The sequence below is a fragment of the Pleurodeles waltl genome, chromosome 4_1, assembly GCF_031143425.1.
Source record: "Pleurodeles waltl isolate 20211129_DDA chromosome 4_1, aPleWal1.hap1.20221129, whole genome shotgun sequence".
NCBI lineage: Eukaryota > Metazoa > Chordata > Amphibia > Caudata > Salamandridae > Pleurodeles > Pleurodeles waltl.
Window position 1 is genome coordinate 194,687,920 of NC_090442.1, and position 22,618 is coordinate 194,710,537.

Below are 22,618 nucleotides of genomic sequence, written 5' to 3' on the forward strand. Positions count from 1 at the left end.
GGTTTACAATAGGCAGAGAAATGATAATTACTAAACAGCCAGGTTTTAGAGATTTTCTGAGTTGGTTGAGAGCAAAAATTGAAGAGAAGCTTATTCCACAGAGTAGTAGACTGTCTGAGAAATAAAATAATTGTCCTTACGGGTGAGCTACTCAGAACTTGGGAATGTGCAGAATGCGGCTGATCACAAATCGCACTGAGGTTAGTAAAAAGAGGCCAGATTACTTATGAAGCTCCAATGTTGATGCAAACTTTCATAACAAATGCAGAGGCTTTTGATCATGACTATTTTTGATTTGTGTAGAGAATGTAGCCTAGATAAGTGATGGGAAGGGAGACCCAACAGAATGTAATCAGCCGTATTTTGGCAATTTGAAGTCTGTGGGCCAAGTATTTTTGCACACCAGTGTGGCTGGTGTTAGGAGGTTGGTTCTGGCTCACCTAGTACACCCCCCCCCACCTTTTTGGTGCACATCTGGGGTAAGAACCAATGGAACATACAAAAATGATTGACATGTGCAGTTTGCGCCCTTTCATTCATTCATTTCAGTTTTCGCAGTATTCACCTGAGTTAGCCCAGATGAGCCAGGTTTTGAACATCCGGACTGAATCAAGTTAATTACTCTGCTGGCCTGTTTGCTAGCCACTCATAGGCAGCAGGCCCTTTGGGGAACGATTATGCTTCTCTTAAAAGGAGGAGGCTGGGAAAAAGTCTCTATAGGGTGATTAACGGACATGCCCTTATCAGGGGTCCAAGGTGGAACGGGCAACCTCTATCACCAATCCCATCGGAGGTCCCTTTGAAGTCTTGGAAGGAAGGAACCAGTTTTGAAGTGTCACTTAGTGGGCAGTGCTAAGAGACAGGGAGAGAGGGGTGTGTCAGTCTGTGTGCTGCGCCTCAGTTGTGGCTTTCAGGATTGAACGGTTGATGTGTCATCTCTATATTTGACAAAGATGCCATGCTTCTGGAACTCTTCACATCTTCTTTTAATTCCCTGAACAAGGTCAGAGACTTAAGAGAATAGGGATCTGGAGAAGAGTAAGGAAGGACCCACGATGTGGATAAACACATACCTGAGGAGGACTTTAGGTTTATACTACCTAGAACATTCAGCGCTGTCTACGGGGCCAGAGGCACTAGTCTCCCAGTTCCTCTGGGCAACAGAAAAGGGTAGACTTGCTGGGGACCCTGGAAGATAGCATTCCCTTGGACCTCTGCGGGCCATTTCTGGCTAGAGGTGCCCTATGAAGAGGTAACCAGACTCCTGAAAGTCACATGACTGCCCTGCAAGTAGCCATATGGTAATTTTCTTTTCCAAGATAAGGACTAAATGAAAAACTGTATCAACGCTACTAATAGATCTAACAGGATCTAGGTTGCAATTCCTCCTTGATCTAGTATCATGTGCAACTCATTTTGAATGGCTGGTAGAGCTACATCTTTGCCATGATGAGGGTGGGAAGCCACTTGAAAGCTGCTCCACACAAAACGTGGGAGTTTGTTTTTAAACTCCTGCTAAACGAGCTTGGAAGCAAACCAAGAGCTACATAATGAGTGGGTAATTACTCAGGGTAGCTGAATCTGCTGAAAGGTTTTTTCAGTAAGCAGCCCACATGATCTGTTTCCAAGTAGTAATGACCGAGGCATTAAAGAATGATCAGTGTCCCCAGTTTGCTAGTTATATTGCATGAAACCCACTGCAGATAACTGTCTGAGCCAGTGCCAGCAAGCGATCCTAATTTCACTGGCAGAATATGGCTGTGCCATAGCTTCAATAGTCAAAGGAGAGAATTCCACAATACTGCAATTACTGACAAATAGGTATGTTCATGTAAAGTCACCTCAACAGGAGCAGAATTTGGAATCGGAGTTGAAGGGACAGAAAAGAGTTTGAGTGGTCTGGATCTTTGAGATAAAACAAGGAGGTAGGAGGCTCACTGAGGTCCCTGGAGGGGTGATTGAACTAAAGCTGCTAGAAGGGTGGGGATATTCTTTTGTAGTGTTTAATATTTGACAGTTATTGACTGATGAGGTTTTAATGTGAGACAAATAAGAGAGCAAGTGCTACTTTAACATTAACCTTATAACTGGCAATAGCTTTGAGGTATACAATTTTGGCTTCTAATGTATAAATCTTTCTCAGTTCGCTCACCCAAGTGCTTTACAAGCTCACTTCAGTTTCAGTAACTCATTAGTACACCATTTCGCACAAGACTGAAGATTGAACAATACAGCAACTTTTTGTTGGGTTATGGAGTCTAGTGGTGGCGAGATGCACTGATTGAGAGAGTCTGCTGTGGAATATACATCTCAACCCAACTGGGCTGGACCTAATTTGGCTAAGTTGTGAATTAAAATGAAGCTGCTGCCTGGAGATTTGTGGCCACTCCTTTACTCTAAAATTGGTCTAACTATGGAGTGCTTTTGAATTTTAAGTATTTTAAAATAGCTGATATACTGTTGAGGGACGCTAATAAGGATACATGGTCATATTCTTGCCAGTTTTAATCTAGTTCCCTGCAAGTGCTCTGACCTTTTTAAGAATGTGCATATTGTTGTGGGTAAAAAAAAGAAAACTTACAATGCAGTTATAGGGACTTCCAGTTTTATCATAGTAGATGCCTCCACTTCCCGGTTGCACAACTGAAGTAAGCAAATACTGAATTGTTCATTGTTTCAAATCTATACTGTGGATCATGTAGTGAATGATGTGCATTCAAGCTCATAATAACACCCGCTCTGGTCCTACAAAGCCAACTTCATCAGACCGACCATCTGCCTTACAATAAGCTAAGGTCCCACTGTCATTTACTCATTCTGGAATCAAAGAGGCCTATGATGTGCACAGAAGATGTTCTGCTCCCCTTTCGCCTGGGTTTTTGTTCCCACCCCAGTCCTTGGGAATGCCAGCAATCCACATCTCCAGTCCTCACCTCCACTAGTCTTTCGTGACCATGGGCTTCCAAAATGGAACCCACAGGCTTCCATGTTATGTACCATGCCCAGGAAAACACACGTCCTAGCTTGCACACACAAGTATCACATGCTACCCAGTGCTACACACAATCTTCATGTGAGTTAACAATACAGCAGCTTAACTTTACAGGAGTGGGCCAGGAGGCAATGGTCTCATGACACAGGTAAACTACTAAGCACGAAACAAGTATGCTGTTGCCACCACTCTCGAGTCGCTTAGCTCCAAATGAGGCCAGTAGCCCTCTATCACTGTGACGTTAGCGCATGGTGTTCCCCCTTCCAGTCTAACAAGACCAGCTTATCATAAGACAGACTGAGGTCATAACGCACACATGTGATCCATGTTCGCCCCTAAACAAAAATCAGTGCCAATATTTAGATATCCATGCTGGGGCCCTTGTGGAAGGAGTGTCCGCTCATCCTGAAGAGGGTGTTTCATTACCAGAAGTTGTCTTTTTACATGATACATTGCCTTGCCTCTTTACCTTTCTCCAAATGCTATCCTGTAAGTTTCCACTGCTGCGATTCCAGCAGAGTAGCATTATGGGTGGACCACTTTCAGTTTGTAACTAGAGCAGCATATTAGTACATCAGTTGTGCATTAGGCCTTTGTGGTTCAACATTCGTATGGATGTAGTGGAATTAGAAAATGGTGCTATCAAAACTAAACATGATGTTCGCATAATTCAGCATCTAGATATCTATTGCCTTGATCAAGCTGAAGGTGATGTATTTCAGGCCTTTTCTCAGAAACGAAGAGGTGTATCCCCAGATCTTTGGCTTAACTGTTTTTGCTGGCTCTAAAAACTGCTAACCAGTGGTAAAGAGCCTGTCCTCCTCCTTTCATCATGATAAAATAGGTATACTAATAATTGGCATAATTAGCTGCCAATAAGTCCCCAATATCTGATACAAAGTGTACACAGGGTTTGTGAGTTAATTGTCTCTAATGGACTGCAGCACCTATTGTGTCATCGTCTTCGTGGCTGTGCAAAGATGGCTTGAGGCCTGCCGTTGTAGCCTGACTGTAGCAGTGTAAGAACTTCAACCCACAAGGCAAGGGTGCATGGTATTTAAAAGTAGGACATGTAGAAACTTAATGTTAAAACACCCTTAAAATGACTAGGACTCAAAAGCTATTTTTTCACTTGGGCAGGCCTAGTTGTCCTCTGTAGAAAAGCTAGAAACCTAATTAAACAACTTTTATTATTTAATAGTTATTAAAAATCCAATTAAATGGTGAGGTCAGATTATAGATAAATATTAGGGGAAAGTAACTTTTAAAAAATTAGAATTTCTCTACCTGCAGTTCATTTAAGCTAATTTGCTCTAAAGCCCCTTTCAGCCAGTGATTAGCACGTGAATATGTGTGAAGAAATTGTGAAATGCCTCCCAGGAGCAAACAGTAGGCTGACCTGAATGGGCAGAGAGGACTGTCTGAACTGCACAGAATATGCAGGGTGGTGGCCGTGGGCATGCTTTTGACACTACAATGTGAAATCCTGCCTGAGTGTCAAATTCTGCTTGACTAGTCGGCTGGGTTTACATGTAACACTTGGGGTGCACTTGAAAAGAAGTGAATACGATGGCAAGACAAGTCTTGTGTTTCCACTATCTGATTGCTGAAGAATCCTTATTTTGTCCTACTAAATGTCTGTGTCTGGATTTATTGGGGTACAATTTTGTGGCTGCAAACTGGACTTTGGTGTTGGATATGAAAGGACACTAGGATTCCCATGTAACATCTCCACTCAGGCTCCAGCCGTCAGAGCCCAAGTTTATTCTGGTCATTTTGAAAATGCCCAAAGTAGGTGGCACAGGCCCCAGGTACTTTTACTTCATTGATAATGGCATACCCAGGAAACATTCAGTCCCACTAACTTGTGCTAGGCATAAATATGTATCTCGAGGCACCCATTTCAGAACACTGCTGAACCCGAGGAAGAACAGAAGAGAACTGGACCTGCTGTTTTTGACCTGAAGGACTGGACCAGCTCCCTCCTGTACCCAGGGCAAATATGTGGACTCTAAGGGTCATAAAACCAACCTCCTTTTCGAGCTACAAGAGACATTTCCTGAAAATTGCCAGCAGACCAGTGGCAACTGGGCTTAGACTGAACCCTTCTGTTGACCTCTCCTGGACATAGTAAGTCTGTTATTGAGTCCTCTGAGGTCCCTGTGGGCTTTAGAAGTGTTCTCTTATGTGGATTGGGACTTAAGGGACTAAATCAAAAGGTAAAATCTTTAACTAGAACAAACCTGATTGGTGTATCCAACCTGTACTCCATTGCAGTCAGCCTGTAATCACACCTACGGCCCAATCTACTGAGACCATTGACTATCATTGGTGCTTTGTGCTTTTTGGCACTATTTCTACTTACATTTTAAAAAAAATCATATCTCTGGTTCCCTTTATTGAATTTTTGTTTATTGTTTTTTTGTCATTCTGATGTCAGTTTGAGATTTTTACTTTGTATTTTGACTTTATCTCTGTTTTGGTACTGCATAAATACTCTACACATTGCTCTAAGTGAAGCCTGTCCGCTCCGTGCCATACCTACGAGGAGCTGAGCTCGCATTTATTTAGAGCCCTTAAGTGTCAACCCTGACAAGAGTTGAGATTATTACTTGAGGTGAGTACTCACCCACCCAAAATAATCCACTTTCCTACATTATTTGGCTTCAAACATTACTTGTCATCAAATAATAATCCACTTTCTTACATTATTTTGCATCAAGCATAATGTGTTCTGGAGTCCCTCTGAGCACATTATTTGAGGCCTGGATGTTGTTGTTCAACTTTTTCAGGTTGCACCACTGGGTATTAGTGTGCTTTACATGTAAGAGTGACAGGAACTTATACATCAAACCTATGTATGGGTAAAGATTGGACAGTATGAAGATCAGAAGGAGGAGGCAAAAGAGGTATAAGGAAGGAATTGTTAATAGTTTTACTATGTCCAACTGATCTAAATGTGTTTGAAGATACTAGACGAAACAGGTGAGTGTTCAGGACTTTTCTGAAAGAGGAAGAGTTGTAAGAGGCCTCAGTTGTTTGTTAGTTTTTCGAACACAAATGTTCTGATAATTGTCGTTTGTCAATGAATGGGTGAAGTCAGTGATAGCTGGCTGCGTCCTTGGATTGAATATGTTTGTTGAATTTGAGAATTCTTCTGAAAACAAGTTTACAGTTGATATAAATAAGGTATGTGAAGCTGGAATCAAGCTTTTTCAGTATCCAAGTGCAAACCTCTTATATGCTCTTCCAGCATTCCTTCTGTGTATTTGTGACATAAACTTGTGTGGCTTAGGAGTAAGCTTTCTTTTCCTTTATCAGTGATTTTCACAACTGTGTATTGGTGCATAGTAATTTCTGAGGCATTAATTTCTTTTCAGCGTGCACTTAAGTGATTTAGATTCTTGTAGTTTTCAGGGAAGGTACTTTTTATGATGTTCCTTAGCATCACTTTGCACACACACACTACTAGTTCAATTCCTTCATCTCCTTGACAACCATTGGCAAATTTGGGCTGCTCCGCTAAGTCTTTCTGGTGGTGTGACCTGAAGCCTACCCGCACTGCTTGTAGGGCACCGGGGTCCTTTCCTACTCTGCGGCATACCCTGCTATTTCAGTACTTGACTTAAAAACACTATTTTGCCAGTGAACCTCATTTCTTTTTTTATGTGGATAGTGCTTACTTTGCTCTTAGGGCAGCAGAGCACTTTGCACAGAGTAAGTGTGCGACTCAAACTGTAAAGGTCACAGATTTTTAAAAAAATCTCTTTTTATCGAGCATATATATCACAATCCTTAATAAGACAAAGCAAACAAATTCATATAGACGAATCAAGAGAACTCAGGTGGAAAATAGTTATGTCCAGGAGAGAGTTACAAAGTTTGGTACTTAAAGTGCTTTCTGCCACAGTACTTTTTACACAGCAAACCTCCTTGCTCACTATGTTGTAAGTGACTTTGTAGAGTGCAGCAATGCATGAAATGCTTATGTCTTGCAGTACTTGGAATTCCCGAGCCATTGGGTACGCCACATTCAGCACTCAAAAGCATTTTAATGAGCCCAAACCTGTTTATCACAGTGGCAAAGTAGAAACGCATATATACTGGAGGGGGCTTATATACTTCACAATATTAACCTATTAACTCAGGACCGATTGTTTTACACCCCAGGCCCCTGATTTAAAATGGTACACTATGTAGTACGTTAAGTGATGTGTGCTTCAATACTTTTTCACGCAATTAGCTTAATTTCTTACTCCAGTAAAGTGTATAAATGCTTAAAGTGGATGTATCTAACAGCACTCGAAATTTAGAACCAATATTAACTTTTTGCACAAAAAATATAAAAAATGCGAATGTCCATAACCTATAGCGAGCTTTAGGGTACATTGAAACAAAGAGGTGCTTGTATGCTTTACAATATTGGCCTACGGAATCAAGACCAATCTTTAATACCCCATACCTAATTTAGGATAATGTGCTATGTACACATGATTGAGTAGAGAAGAAGGCTAATGCATTTGATTCTTTATGTGCTGTGTGCTTAAGTACTTTGCGCTGGATGGAAATGGCTTGATCGACTGCAGAGATACCCTGCCCAAACAATTTGTAGAAAGCCTGAACCCCTGAGCATTTTAGACCTCACAGGACCAATAGGTTGCTGTATTGGTGCTTACATACTTGCAACTAATGGAGCCCAGATGCTCTGATATTTCTTCAGGCATCCCATTTGCTTAGCATATGCTTCTTCAAATAGCCCTACCCGCCTTCACTTTGCAAACCACACCTGGGGAGTGTGAACTGTAGTAGTGTGCCAACATTGTACAATCAATGACCTTGCAGCAGCTAAAGTTGCAGCAATACAGCTCTGCATGTACTTTCTCAAGCTAGATGTTTGATTTGATGCCCCAAACAGTTCCATTTTCAGTTCCACATACAGTCTCGTCTGGGTTCCTGGGCTCAATTGGCAAAATACACCATCCCAGAATTGCACTAGTTTGGGACAGTCAAAACAAATGTACCCTGTCCCCTTTTTAGGTCGAGTGCGGAAGTGCTCAGACGTGTTGTGATCTCTGTGGGCTTTTAACCACATCCACTGCACGCCCATCACTTGAATTTGTTCCTGAGCTTGCCTTTCAAAAATCCTTTATTATTGGTAAATGCTTTGTTTGTCCCTCCTTGGGTCAGTTTTGTTACTGCCTTGGCCATGAACCCTGTTACATGGATAACTGCACTTTTGCCAATACGTTTGACTGCAAGCAAACTTCTTTTCCCTTTTGTGTCTCCTTCGCACTCATGCCTGCAATGTCGCTTTGAATCGTCTCGCTTATGTAAACTGTTTTACTTTTCATTTTCAATTTATGTGGCTAGAAAAGTCCAGTTAGGAATTTTACCTCTTCGAAACACTTGAAACATACAGTAGTAACAGATGAATATGTTCTATGGATAGCTTTTGGAGGTGTAGTACGCAAACCAACTGAATAGAAAACACATTCTTTTAAAATTGGCTGCCTGGAGTGATTTTATAGCCTAAAATCAAAATATTTCCATTCCCTGGTTGTCAAACTGCATCCTGTCTCCTTCTCTATCTTGGTTAGGTGCCTGTCTATCAGTGATGAATCAGTGTATTTTCGTAAAGACCTATACAAATTTCCTATTCCGAGTGACTTTTGTACCATAATTTTGATGATAGCTTTGAAAAGATTCAACTCTTCAAGACTGCTATTCATCAGACTTTTTAAGTTGGGTGAAACTTTACCAAAGTTTGGGTTCCTCAGCCTCAACTCGGATTATGATCCGTGCCCTATTAGCCACTTTACCAATCGATGAAAGGGCGGGATTTGCCTTAATTTAAAAATCTTTTGTGTAAACCAGCATATATCACCTAGCACCGTATACCTGTTTTTTTTTTTTTTTTTTTTTTTTTTTTTTTGCAGTTTTGCCATTTTGAGAAATACAGGCAAAGTCTCTTGAATCATTTTCCTTATAATGAAAATAACCCCCCCCCCCTCCCCACACCTGAGCCCCTCCAGTGTAATATCCAGTATAATATACTCAACCTGTACCCTTGCCAGACTCGAAAGTTTAATTTGACTATAAAACTCTTCCAGACTGGGTCGATAAAAAGCCTTATTGTGGCCTTAAATGTTGCAATAATGGTGCGAAAAAAATGTAGGTAATTTTGTTGTCAGCTTTTTGATTCAAATTAGACCCAGTATCTTTAATTTCCCTAATGTGCAGCGCTTCTTGTTTCCCTCACAAAGGCCAAACTAACAGTTTACCCACCAACTGACTCTCTTCATATTGGTGCTGGAGAAAGTTTTTGGAGTTGGCTATTTCTTCGCACACATAAGTTGCAGAGCCTCTGTCTGGCCTGCTCAAACTTATGCTTATGGTGAATTCTACACCCACCCACCTCCTTAATTAGAGCTTTATGTGCTTGCTCCAGGGCATCTTGGCCCTAACCAACATATGTTGCCCTAACCCATTTCTGAGCTGACTTATGAGCAATAACAATGCCCTCGGAATGCAGCTTTAAATGATTCCCATACTGGGAACGGAGAAGCCATGCCCTGGTTAATCTCAAAGAACTCTTGAATAAATTTGCGTGTGCTACTCACCCATTCCTGTTTGACGAGGAGCGCCTTATCTAACCACCATCATGCCCTTGAAATTCTGATGTCCTCAACTGCCACGCTAACCCCAACCACTGAATGGTTTGAGAATGGATTAACCCAGCTCCCTGTCCCTTCCCATATAACTGACTTGGAAATAAAAAAATAGTCCAGCCTGGAAGCTGTATTATACTGGCTTGAAAAACATGTAAACTGTGCTTGCCCTCTATGGTCGAGTCGCCATCGGTCTATTAAATTTAAACTACTTTTTATTGCTGTCATCGCTTTGGCTGTTTTGGATTTCAACAGTTCAAAATGTATTTGAAGTATCCAGCTTGATATCCTGTATGAAATTAAAATCTCCCCCCCAAAAAAAATTACATTCACACCCACCACCCAAAAAAAACATTTCCTTCGGGGGAGTGTCATTATCTTGGACTGGGTCGTAGAAATTGAGAAGGGTAAACAAAAAACTCCCTGACCTGAACTTTCAAGAGGATCCATCATCCTTCCTTATCTCTAATGACTTGACCTATTTCAAACTCACCCATAATTCTTTACATTTTGCATATGTTGTCCCTTGGTGTATGCCGGTGGTTGGACGTAGTTCTGCTTCCAGAATTAGTCCGATGCGTTGATATCCTATAAATTCCATGCATACTTGAGATAGAACACTTGTGATAGGCATGGTTTTAAATGTCATAACTGTACAGCAGTGAGGAACAGAGTCGAGTAGTCTAGCTGTCTGCTGATGGTTGTCGAATTTCTGTAATGTGCGAGTCCCCAACTGCATTGTATTTGCTTTAAACATGTAGGTGAAGAAATGCCTATATTGATTTGGATGCAGAAAGTTGTAAAAGTGGGAGCATTTAGAAGCACCTTCTGCGTGTGCTGCCGTTCTTGTGTGATCCGGTCTGAGAATCGTAGTACGTCGTGATCACCACTGACCTGCACAGGACCACTAGTCTGATCAAAAGATGGAGGGGCTCCCTTCACTCCTGTTCTCATTCACCAAGCCATCCAGCGTCGCCTTCTGTGCTAGGACGAGCAGACTGAACTGTTTTCCACTCACAGCAGGTGTTATGTCTTCTTCTTTCCCCGGTGGCTTCGAGCTGGTATAAATTGGACATTAGTGTATTGATTCATGCAGCTTTGTCATTCTTTTTGCTGCGTCTTCGTAGACATTAATGGCACCCTTACTGTAGCTCCTGGCATACTATTATTTTTTTTTTTTTTTTTTTTTTTTTTATAACGAATGCTGTTCCCTTTACTAGTAATCACTTTCTGGGGGAATTTGTAACCAAAGAATGAAAAACCCCTTTAGCATTTTCAGAATCCTTTTTTAATCCAAGCAATTATTTTCCTTATGTGCCTCAGAAGGGGATATCTATTGTTTTTCCTGTTCTGAAAGGATGAGGAAAGGTTTAATACCCTCAGTTTCCGTCCGCATCCTTGCCTGCATTTTGAGAAGCTCCTGGGATACCAGCTATCCTGTCAAACTTGGTAATTAATGGGTTAATGACTTTCATGTCTGCATCATGGAGCTAGCTGAAATGGGTTGCCTTGGGGAATGTGACCCTAATCATTTCCATTATTCATATCACAAACACAAATGGAATGCACCAACAGGTCGAGCCTGCATCACATGCACTTGTGTTTTGCTTGCGAGACGCTTTTGTAGTTAGAAAAGGGCTCGGAGCCCCATCCATGTCACGTCAGTGTCTTTCATTGGTTCGTGGGCTTGCCTGTTAAAATCTGCTTGCTTTCATTAGTGAAAGGCATGCATACGTCATGCCTTTTCTGGTGGTTAGCCCTCCTCGAGCGCAGCGACCAAGTCCTGAAAACATGCAAGACTCGCTGTTTGATGTCCGGTTTGTGGACTCATTTTTCTCTTTTTTTGCAGTGCAATCTTGCTTGGCAGAAGTCGAGCGCTTTCCATGATATCGACCCTGTTACATAGTTTATTGCACTTTTGCCGATAGGTTTCACTACGAGTGAACTGTAGCAGCGCGATCGCACTCTTTTTTTTTTTTTTTCCATTTAATGTGGCAAGAAAAATCCAGTTGGGAGTTTTACAACTGCTAATAGCTCGAACTCGGAGAAATGTGAGACCCGTTGCATTGCAAATGCTTGTTCCATTGATTATCATGGGTATCACAATGTGTGGATGAGTTTAGCAGGAACGGTGTCTATGTGGCTTTTATGCATATCCCGTATTGCTATTCTATAATCAGCCCTCCAAAAAGGTAGAAAATCATTTTGAATCTCGAGGGAATTGTTTTTTCTGATTGAGAGTCATATACGGGTGTCTTGAATTTGTTCACTCGCTTTTTCTTGTTTATAGTAAACTATTTATTTTTTGGTGGCGCTGATTCATCTTTGAGACATAGAGTGATGCACCAAGCTAGAAAATAAGGTGCCTTAAGAGCACCTTGTTAACAGACTAATGCCACCACTGGACCATACCGTCATGCAGTCTTAAACATGAAGTTGTTTGGCCTTCCTGGCAGTGATTCTGGGATCCAGGATGTAGGCCTGTGGAAGGTGAAACAGACTTGCTTCGGGGACCACCACTGGCCTGGATGCACAAAGTAGTTACAGTAATTTCATGGTAACAACCACAGTGGGCAGCTTGGTTCTTTAGGTGTCAATTGAGTACTATGGCTGCTTCTCTCTTAACAAAAAGAGTTAGCCCAGAAAGATTGAGTGACTCTTAGCGGTGAATAACTTGTTTGGTTCATGGATCACTTTCTGATTGGGGGTGTTAGGGTCAATATGTTGAATGCTAAATTGCAAATGAATGATCTATAGAATTAGTTGCACACACGTAGTACATATGCAAGTTTAACTTATTGGGAAAGTGGTTGTTAATATTGTGACGTAAGGTCTACCTCTCAGGAAGACCCACGTAAAAATTAAGTATACATCAGTAAACAGGCTGATTTAGTGTCTGCTCAGTTAGAAAGCCAAAATGATTATAATTATAAATCAATAAACAGAATAGCACAGAATCTGCCTTTTAAGGAAACTAAGAAAGAACTGGGTCTTCTCCAAAATAAAGCAACTTTTAGAATGTTTTTGGGTACAGGTGCCATACACATTTCATGGTATGATATGATTGGAATAGCAATGTTGCAAACACACAAATTAATCCATATTCTGCTAAACAATACATTTCATTGGTTGCGTTACGTATAATCAGTAAGTGAAACTACTTGCCATTATCTTGCAACTTAGCAATACACTGGTTTGGTCAGCTAATTAATGACATGCACGGGACATCTGAAGGCACCTTTGGAAAGTTACAAATTGAAGGAGCATCCTGAACATTGCTCCCTCACGAAAAAAACAAATAATGTTATGCACATACAGACTGCACAATTGGGGCTTTATTTTAGATGATTTTCCAGCAGTGGAAACACACAAGCACAGAGAGAGAGGCTCACTAGCTTAAAATAAATGTGCACTATTGATCTGCAAATATGAATAGCCCCAAACCTAAGCTGACACTGTGTTGGTCATGCTAACTGGAGCATGTTTAAATGAGGCATTCTTTTCTGTGTGGAAAAACTCACCTGCATTATCCAGGTACTTTAAGACCAAACGAATGTTAGACGGTGAAGACTTGAAGGTACCCTTCTGCACGACATGAATACAGGGAGTGCAGAATTATTAGGCAAGTTGTATTTATGAGGATTAATTTTATTATTGAACAACAACCATGTTCTCAATGAACCCAAAAAACTCATTAATATCAAAGCTGAATATTTTTGGAAGTAGTTTTTAGTTTGTTTTTAGTTTTAGCTATGTTAGGGGGATATCTGTGTGTGCAGGTGACTATTACTGTGCATAATTATTAGGCAACTTAACAAAAAAAAATATATACCCATTTCAATTATTTATTATTACCAGTGAAACCAATATAACATCTCAACATTCACAAATATACATTTCTGACATTCAAAAACAAAACAAAAACAAATCAGTGACCAATATAGCCACCTTTCTTTGCAAGGACACTCAAAAGCCTGCCATCCATGGATTCTGTCAGTGTTTTGATCTGTTCACCATCAACATTGCGTGCAGCAGCAACCACAGCCTCCCAGACACTGTTCAGAGAGGTGTACTGTTTTCCCTCCTTGTAAATCTCACATTTGATGATGGACCACAGGTTCTCAATGGGGTTCAGATCAGGTGAACAAGGAGGCCATGTCATTAGATTTCCTTCTTTTATACCCTTTCTTGCCAGCCACGCTGTGGAGTACTTGGACGCGTGTGATGGAGCATTGTCCTGCATGAAAATCATGTTTTTCTTGAAGGATGCAGACTTCTTCCTGTACCACTGCTTGAAGAAGGTGTCTTCCAGGAACTGGCAGTAGGACTGGGAGTTGAGCTTGACTCCATCCTCAACCCGAAAAGGCCCCACAAGCTCATCTATGATCATACCAGCCCAAACCAGTACTCCACCTCCACCTTGCTGGCGTCTGAGTCGGACTGGAGCTCTCTGCCCTTTACCAATCCAGCCACGGGCCCATCCATCTGGCCCATCAAGACTCACTCTCATTTCATCAGTCCATAAAACCTTAGAAAAATCAGTCTTGAGATATTTATTGGCCCAGTCTTGACGTTTCAGCTTGTGTGTCTTGTTCAGTGGTGGTCGTCTTTCAGCCTTTCTTACCTTGGCCATGTCTCTGAGTATTGCACACCTTGTGCTTTTGGGCACTCCAGTGATGTTGCAGCTCTGAAATATGGCCAAACTGGTGGCAAGTGGCATCGTGGCAGCTGCACGCTTGACTTTTCTCAGTTCATGGGCAGTTATTTTGCGCCTTGGTTTTTCCACACGCTTCTTGCGACCCTGTTGACTATTTTGAATGAAACGCTTGATTGTTCGATGATCACGCTTCAGAAGCTTTGCAATTGTAAGAGTGCTGCATCCCTCTGCAAGATATCTCACTATTTTTGACTTTTCGGAGCCTGTCAAGTCCTTCTTTTGACCCATTTTGCCAAAGGAAAGGAAGTTGCCTAATAATTATGCACACCTGATATAGGGTGTTGATGTCATTAGACCACACCCCTTCTCATTACAGAGATGCACATCACCTAATATGCTTAATTGGTAGTAGGCTTTCGAGCCTCTACAGCTTGGAGTAAGACAACATGCATAAAGAGGATGATGTGGTCAAAATACTAATTTGCCTAATAATTCTGCACTCCCTGTATTCCTTTAGCTGCATTCTCCTAAAAGGAAAGGGGAAGCAGGGAAAGGTTGGTTATCCTAGTGTAAAGAAAAAATGCATTAGCATGAGGAAACGAGAAAGACAGGCCAACAAGGTTTCAAAAGAGACCTCAAAAGCAAAGGCCTCTCAGAAAAAAAAGGGCATGTACATAAAAAAATTAGAATAAAAAAGGGTCGAACGAGACTCAAGTAACAGAAGCACAACATTTTGATGTGATGAACATGAACATGAAAATGAAGTTAGAGGAAGAAAAAAGATCTTAAGCAGCTTTGAAGTTGCGCAGCCGAGTTAATGATCTACAACCTGTAAACCAAGTTGCCAAGCACCTCGTTTGAAATCTTTTAAAGTTGGAAAGAAATGTGTTTTTGTTACTAGACGGAAATTGTGAAATCAGCTGTGCTGTCGTAAGAACATTGTGAGAAAGTACAGGTTGATTTCTTGGCTTACACACCTTGAAGTTGGCTGGGAAGATCTGTTAAGGAATTGTGCGTGTGCAGTTGAAAGCTAGAGCTTATTCTTTTAAGTGTCTTACATTTGATTTAAGAACCGATTACAACCTATTACTAAGTGCATTGCCTCGAAGTCTAAGGAGACCTTGGCGTCAAGAGGCGGCTAGTTTGCTGTCAAGCTTCAGTGATCCATGGAAATTATACATTTATGCCCATTGTACATCGATTTGCCTTGGATGAGAAGTATGGGAGTAAAGATGACCTTGAATGTGTAGTTGATTTTTTTTGACAGTCAGAAAGTCCTCTGTCAAGTGATGTGTGGGGTATTGTCCTGAATTTCTGTAATGGCATGGAGAAGGCTGCTTGTCTTAAAGCAAATCAGACGATTTGTTGGAAAGTGGGAGGCCTCAAGAGAATCATTGTTGGGAGACTTGGAGTTTTGCTTCAAGGTCAAAGGGTAGTTATCTGTTGCAGGAGATAGCATTGTCAGTGGTGAAAATGTAGATCTTTCTCTGGCTTGAAAACGCTGTTGAGATTAGCACATAATTATCATTTGGCCTTAAAAAGGAGAGTAAGTGATGTTTTTGCGTGGCTGACTTCAAAAAGATTGTGTACAAATGTGAATATGGTGCAGATAGTGACAAATCTGCTAAATCAGTTATGATTCCAGCTTGTCATGTGGACTTATGAGTTGTCCAGGGCAGAAGTGGGCCACATACTTAATCTAACCATTTACTGTGCTACCTATATGTTCTGAGTATGCCATGGTTCTGATTGACTACTTTTCTGAAAAGCATTAAATGAGGACAATAGGGAAGATTAGCACTGATGTGCTGTTTGATTTTCTGTAACCTGTCTTTGCTAGCGAGTGTTTTCCTTTAGAACTTGTTGGCAAATTGTTTGCTACTAGTCTTGAAGAGGTGAGATTTTTTAAGACCATAGAAGTGTCAGTAGATCTTTAAAAAGTCATTTCATGTTGAAAATGATAAACAAGAAATGTTAAAATAAGTGCTGCAGTTGAAACAATGGAAATGCAGATTTACTCACAACTAATACACGCTCCACACCATCTTTGTGGTCTTTCTTTATCCTCTCTGCCTCTTCTGGTCATCAACCAGAATATAACCTTGACTGCTGATGGCAAGACTTGGCCTCCCCTGAATGATGCATTCTCGTGGTAAACAGGAGCAGTAGAAGGACTCATGCCTTACCAACTGCTCCTGTACAATATGCGTGTGTCCCTCGAAAACATCCCCTTTATGCTTGTTGACCTCAAGCTCATCCAAACCTCACTATGAGTAGTTACGTAAGGCCTCGTCTTTTAATCCCCCTTTTATTCGGGACAATCTCTGAACAGAATGATTTCCTTTGAGGTGTCCTTGCTGATCCTTGCCTTTCTCCTCCATGCTTGGAGAACGTAGTATCTCCAAGCCAATACATGCTGTTCAATTCTTCATTCCTGTTGGGTCTGAGATCATTGACTCCCACTTTCCTACGGCTTATAAAATCAGTCCTCCTCTTGCCTTTAACCTCAACTCATGGTTTTAATGTTGACATAAACACTTGGCTATTTCTTTCGCTCACCTTGACTGCTACGATCTTATCATGCCGTACTTCGCTTTTCACTACACCAAGTTTGTTTTTAACTCCTGTAGTGTTTATTAAATTTGAGTGTTGCATCTGCACATCAGGTCTACTTTACCACTTTTACCAGCACCTGAGAGCAGTACTTTGCTTTTCCATCTCTCTCTCTCTCCTCTCTCCTCTCTCCTCTCTCCTCTCTCCTCTCTCCTCTCTCCTCTCTCCTCTCTCCTCTCTCCTCTCTCCTCTCTCCTCTCTCCTCTCTCCTCTCTCCTCTCTCCTCTCTCCTCTCTCTCTCCCTCCCCCCCCCCTATTTGATATAGGTGCAGGCCTGCTAGGAATTCCTTTTACAGATTTTCAAATCTGTCGATGCCCACACTCCTGCAGTGGCACAGGTAGTTTCCCGCTTCCTGAGACTTGATGCTCTTGCGAACATGAAACTCTCTGAGTACCTCATAAGGATTCTGATTTTTACCTCCTAACCCTTGAAGAAAGAATGTCGTCCTCCTTGTACCCAAGATCTACCACCTCCGTGGGCTTTTGCAAGAAGTCTTGTTAAAAAAAATAAATAAAAAAAACTATTTCTTTTGTCATTATTCCAATTATTATCCAAGGTCCCATAAACGGTGTGGATCATAAACACTACCATGAACACTCTTTATTTGCTATTTAGTTGTGTATAATTTCAATTCTCCACACCATTTGAATGGTCTTTATGAAAACCACTCAGTAGCATTTACATTTCATTATTTACCAAGTTCCTAAATCAAACAATACTCTATTTTTCATAACCTTCTTGAACTTGTTTCTTGTTGCTGAAATTGTCTCTAGTTAATGACCTCTATAACCCACAATCCAGTTTCTGTTTCAGTGCACAGCATGTTCAGAGCCAAAACAGATATCCGGTTCAACTTCCATCTATGACAATCCAAAGTTGATAAAGCCCATTCCAGTGAAGCCGAAAGAGACCCAGCTGCAGCCAGCTCCTCCACAAGGCGATGTACGTATTTGATGGTCACTCATACACCTGTTTCTTACAAACTGTCTTCGTAATGCTGTTCATGAAATGTCCTCAGTCACCACCTGTGTTTAAAATCTGCTAACCTGTTCAATGCTGTGTCTCTCACAAAAGCGCCTATGAGCAAGTATGTGATGTGTGAAATATGGAAGTCAAATAAACCTAACCTGTGTTGTTTCGAACATATCTCATGATGACAGAAAATGCTTACCATGCCTTCTCCTCCCTGTGCTTAATTGAATAATTATGTTTTGACCTGCTTTGGTTATTTGACAATATCAAAAATCAGTATACATTAGATTGCTCAATTTGTTCTTCTGTCTTCTTCATCTGTGACTAAAGAAAAGATTAATCTTGAACCCATGAATGGGTTCTTCGGTGGTTTAACATAGTTTTATTCCACCACATCGGAAACACTACATCAGCATTGCAAATGCCTATCTTATTTAACGAGGTGGCATTCTCAGTGGTGGTATGCTTTGATTTACTGCCTCCAAGTTAAAGGCACTTGAAGGTATGGATTTCATGATAGTGTGGATGCACTGAAGTGTGGGTTGTGGGGGACTGGTTTGCAGCTATATTGAAATTGAGGATCTCTTATGGATAGAAAGCCACTACTAGGTTAAGTCTTTTTTTTTTTTTTTTTTTAATGTGCTTAGATGTTGGGTTGCTTCGAATTGCCGTAGTATTTTTTAAAGTAAATGTTAATTGTTTTTATGCATCTTTAACCTGACATACTGTGAAATTAAGTTGTGGTACAGAAATGTATTTAAAAAACAATTTTGTCTCGTAGAAAATGAAATTGCTTGTGTTACTGTTAGTGTTTTGAGGCTAGGTATGTAGATTCTCATATAAAGATCGAAACCTTTTGAAGCATTATTACATTTTCAAAAGTAAGCAAATAATTTGTACACAATATAGGACATGCCAGATTCAAGCAGCGATTTGCTGACCCAACCCCGACAGTGTTCCTATAGTTTTGGACAGTCTGCATCTGAGTAATGCCACAACTTGTAGTGTTACCTGTGTGTTTCAACCTAGAAAAAGTGTCTGTTTAAGCTCGGGCCTCCTCCGTAAATGTACAAATAGACTCAGCCAAAGGCCACCTGAAAAAAGCATTTCAAACTGGTGACAGTCTACATACATCCGTCATTCCCAATGACCTTAAGTATAAATCCACATTGCCATAGGAGAATCATAAGCATCAAACTTTCAGTTGGTTTTCTGTATGATCAAGCACTTCCTACACTTTAGAACAACTCCAATAAAGTGCACCAGTCGTAGGGATCGATCTCAGGGTGACCTGGTTAACACCATTTGAAACTCTAACCGTTTTTTTAGGCTGAGTTTTCAGGTTGTTTCAAATTTGTAAGTTTTCAATTGTCCCAGAATTCCTAAGTAGCCTCTGTTGCATCTCAGGCCTACCATTCCTAGTGAAGCTACTCAAGAGCTGTGTACATACTAAGCTTAAACAGTTTAACATCAGCAGTCAACAATATGGATACTGGTTAAGCTGCAGATCTGAGAAGGTTGTGCAGCATGTAATTGATGATGCCTATAGTTGAGCTGGGAAGCTACAAACATATGTTTATCTCCTTAATGTGAATTGCTGCACTTTATGATAGTAACATCTTCCCGTCGATCCTTCATGTGTTCCAGGCTGTTTGGGATTTCTGAGGGCCCATGGAGCCTTATAGTAGAGCCCTTATTTTGTTTCTTAGTACTTTACATTTTCAACAATTTAAATGAGGCATCTCTGTCAGGACTTTGCCCTTTCCTTAAAAGGGCCCCATGGCTTCATTCTTGCACCCACTCTTGGACATCTTGGGACTTGTCTCTTCACCTGTGACATACTTACTACCAGTGTGCAGATGGTATACAATTGTGCTTGACGTTCTGTTCTCCAGATATCATCTCGAAATTAGTCACAACCCTTTACACCATCCAGACTTGGATGTCTTTCCAGCTCCAATAAATTAATCCTCTTAAAACAATCATATATTTTCATTGGAGATCAGTCCTGGCTTGATTCACTCAAAATCCTCGAAGGCCAGCCAGCTATTATTTAGAGTACTAAATGTCTTGTGTTCTTTTTTTTGTGCATTACACTCCCCAAAACAACAATGCATTTGCAAAATAAAACTATTTGATAAATATAAAAAAAAAATGATAAAACGTGATGTAAAACCATATAGCAGCATTGCTGCCCTAAACACTCCCCTCCCTGTTTAAAATTCTAATAAATGTAGGGCGAATGCTTTTATAGGTAAAGTAGTGTCTTACAAAAAAAAATATTATCCTGTCACTTCAAGGATGCCTGTGGCCGTCTACAATCTCTGCATGCAGCACAGTGACAGGTTTTCTGTTTTTTGCTAGTTAATGCAGTAGAGATATTTTTAAATGATGTTTTTGAGTGAATGCTGATGATTTCTGGCCTACCAAGACTGTAATATGGGTTACACCGGCTTATAGGGTAGGGTTCGACAGGAGGTCAGGGTGGAATGAGTTTCTTTCTACAAACCTTTGGCAAGCCTCACTGGCTGAACTCGGATGGGGACTACAACTGGAAACTCAGTCTTACAGAACAGTGTTTGTTTCATTTTCTATTCCCGCTATCCATTATGTCAAGACACAGTTTGAGAAGTCTTTTAGGGTGTGAGGTATCTTAAGATGAAAGCAATCTTTGATAAGAACCAACTCACGTGTGCGAGTAACAGTGTTTCTAGTTAGTGCTGTTCCCATTACAACTTGTTTACAACCCTTCTTTCTCAATTCTTATGGTGATTGACAGACTATTCCTTGTTGCTTGTAGGCAAAAATATATGGGAGGTCAGGATCACTGTTTGTATTGACAACTGGCAGCAGCAGTGCCCACTGGTGCCCAGGCACCACAAAATGTACAAAAGTTGGGAGAAGACAAAGTCTGAACTAACTTTTTACTTAGTCGAGAACCATTATATGAGATATCTTTCTAAGATGCACTTGTTCACTAAAATACAGGTTACTGTAGTGAAGATAATCAGTTTTCTTTTGATCTCTTCTCAGCTCTCAGATTCGGAACCCCAGCACTTATCATTGATGGCACTCTTTGGAAAGCCAGGCACAGCCTCAGACCCCTTGGAGAAGGAACAGAAGCAGCAGTCAGAGCAACTTGGTGTCCGGCAGGGTGTGGCACGCTCCTTATTCTATGAGGACCCTGACGAGCTGGGACCTCATAAAATCTCCATACCTCAAGAAAAGCATCTTTGCCCAGCCATTCAGAAACTGATGGTGCGTAGCACTGACCTTCATCCAGTCTCTGAGCTGCCGGAGAACAGACTGTATGAGAATGGTAATGTGCACACCACAGAGGACCTTTTCACTGGGCTCTTTCAACCTGTTGCGCAGCAGAGTATGGTATCTTCTCTCCAAATCCAGGACATGAGCGAAGAGCAGAGCCTGTTGCAAACTTTGCATAGTACACATGGCCCAGCGACCAAATTAGGTCAGGGCTCAATGGGTCTTGTAAGCTCCACCATTCCCATCTTCAGTAGGACTCAAATGAAGAGCATGAGCCAGCCACAGCCTGTTTATTTCAACACTTGCCTAAAAACAGAGACTCTGAGGCCACAGTCTCTTGTCACTGACCACAGCAAGCTTCAAAGACAACCGTTTTCATTTTCTGCAAACCCACCATCAAGTACTGACGTTCTTTCCCCACAGGAGCTGCTAAAAAAGCTTCATATTGTACAGCAGGAGCAGCAGTTTAATACCTCAAGTAGACCTGCTTTAGCAGCAAAGTTCCCTACTGTCTCCGAAAGTACTGCCACACTCAAGCCTTTGCAATCGTGGATGGATAAGACTTCACGGACGGACAAGCAGAACCCCCTTTTTCAGGTAATGAATATGTAAGTTGTGTGTAATTATGTGCTCAATTATCCTGCTTCCTATACATAAAGTGGATCTTTATTTCAGTTGATCTAGAGCAAATTAATTCAAGTATGTCTTCATTCCCTTCACCTGTTGCCTTTCTGGCGGAGTCATGACTTTTTGGATTTGCACCGTTGTAAGGGATGTGTCAGTGCAACAGTCCTCTACCATCTAAGGATGCTTATCTTTTTCTATAGTTTTTCTGCTTTTTTTCTGGCTCACCTTGCCCTTCCATCATGTTTCTGAGTGTTGAGTATGTATAAAGTAAAGCAGAACTGTCACTCACAGGAAATACTGTACAACCCCCAGTACTCCTTCTACCCCGGAGACCTTTAGATTGGTGTTTTGAAGTTTCAGAGAAGACAAAATTACTGTTTAAGTTCACGTTGGAGGGCCAAAGCGTGTGCATGTTATGGGGGCTGCCGCGGGTGTGCAGGTAATTGGGGGGGGGGGGGGGCGGGTGGGGAGGGGTCTGCCGCGGGTGTGCAGGTAATTGGGGGGGGGGGGGCTGCCGCGGGTGTGCCGGTCATGGGGAGGGGGGGGGGGGGGGGCGGCTGCCGCGGGTGTGCCGGTCATGGGGGGGCTGCCGTGGGTGTGCCGGTCATGGGGGGCTTCGTGTGTCCAGGTCATGGGAATTAGCTGTGCAGGTATGTGGGACCGGGGCAGTTCAGTTTGGGGGGACGAGGAAGTTCACACTCGGGGACCAAGGCAATAAAGGTGTGGAGGACTGAGGGAGTGCAGGTCAGGAGACCGGGTCAAGGAGGCTGAGGGTTGGGTGGGGTCAGGTGGCCTGAGGGAAGGGTTGGTTAGGCAGGTTG

At 41.6% G+C, this 22,618-nt stretch overlaps 1 protein-coding gene across 7 annotated transcripts in view; it reads left to right on the top strand.

Annotated features, from left to right (window-relative positions):
• The window catches only part of DCP1B (decapping mRNA 1B), a 152,075-nt gene that overhangs the window by 85,805 nt on the left and 43,652 nt on the right, over positions 1–22,618 (top strand). For 5 of the 7 annotated variants that reach the window (XR_011202233.1, XM_069228074.1, XM_069228079.1 and 2 more), the window contains 2 exons: positions 17,733–17,873; positions 20,937–21,767. Coding sequence is in view for 6 of the 7 variants with exons in the window: in XM_069228074.1 (XP_069084175.1) it covers positions 17,733–17,873; positions 20,937–21,767 (972 nt within the window). In the remaining variant the exon portion in view is untranslated. The remainder of the gene's footprint in view (positions 1–17,732; positions 17,874–20,936; positions 21,768–22,618) is intronic. The other 2 variants (XM_069228075.1, XM_069228078.1) reach the window with 1 other exon arrangement.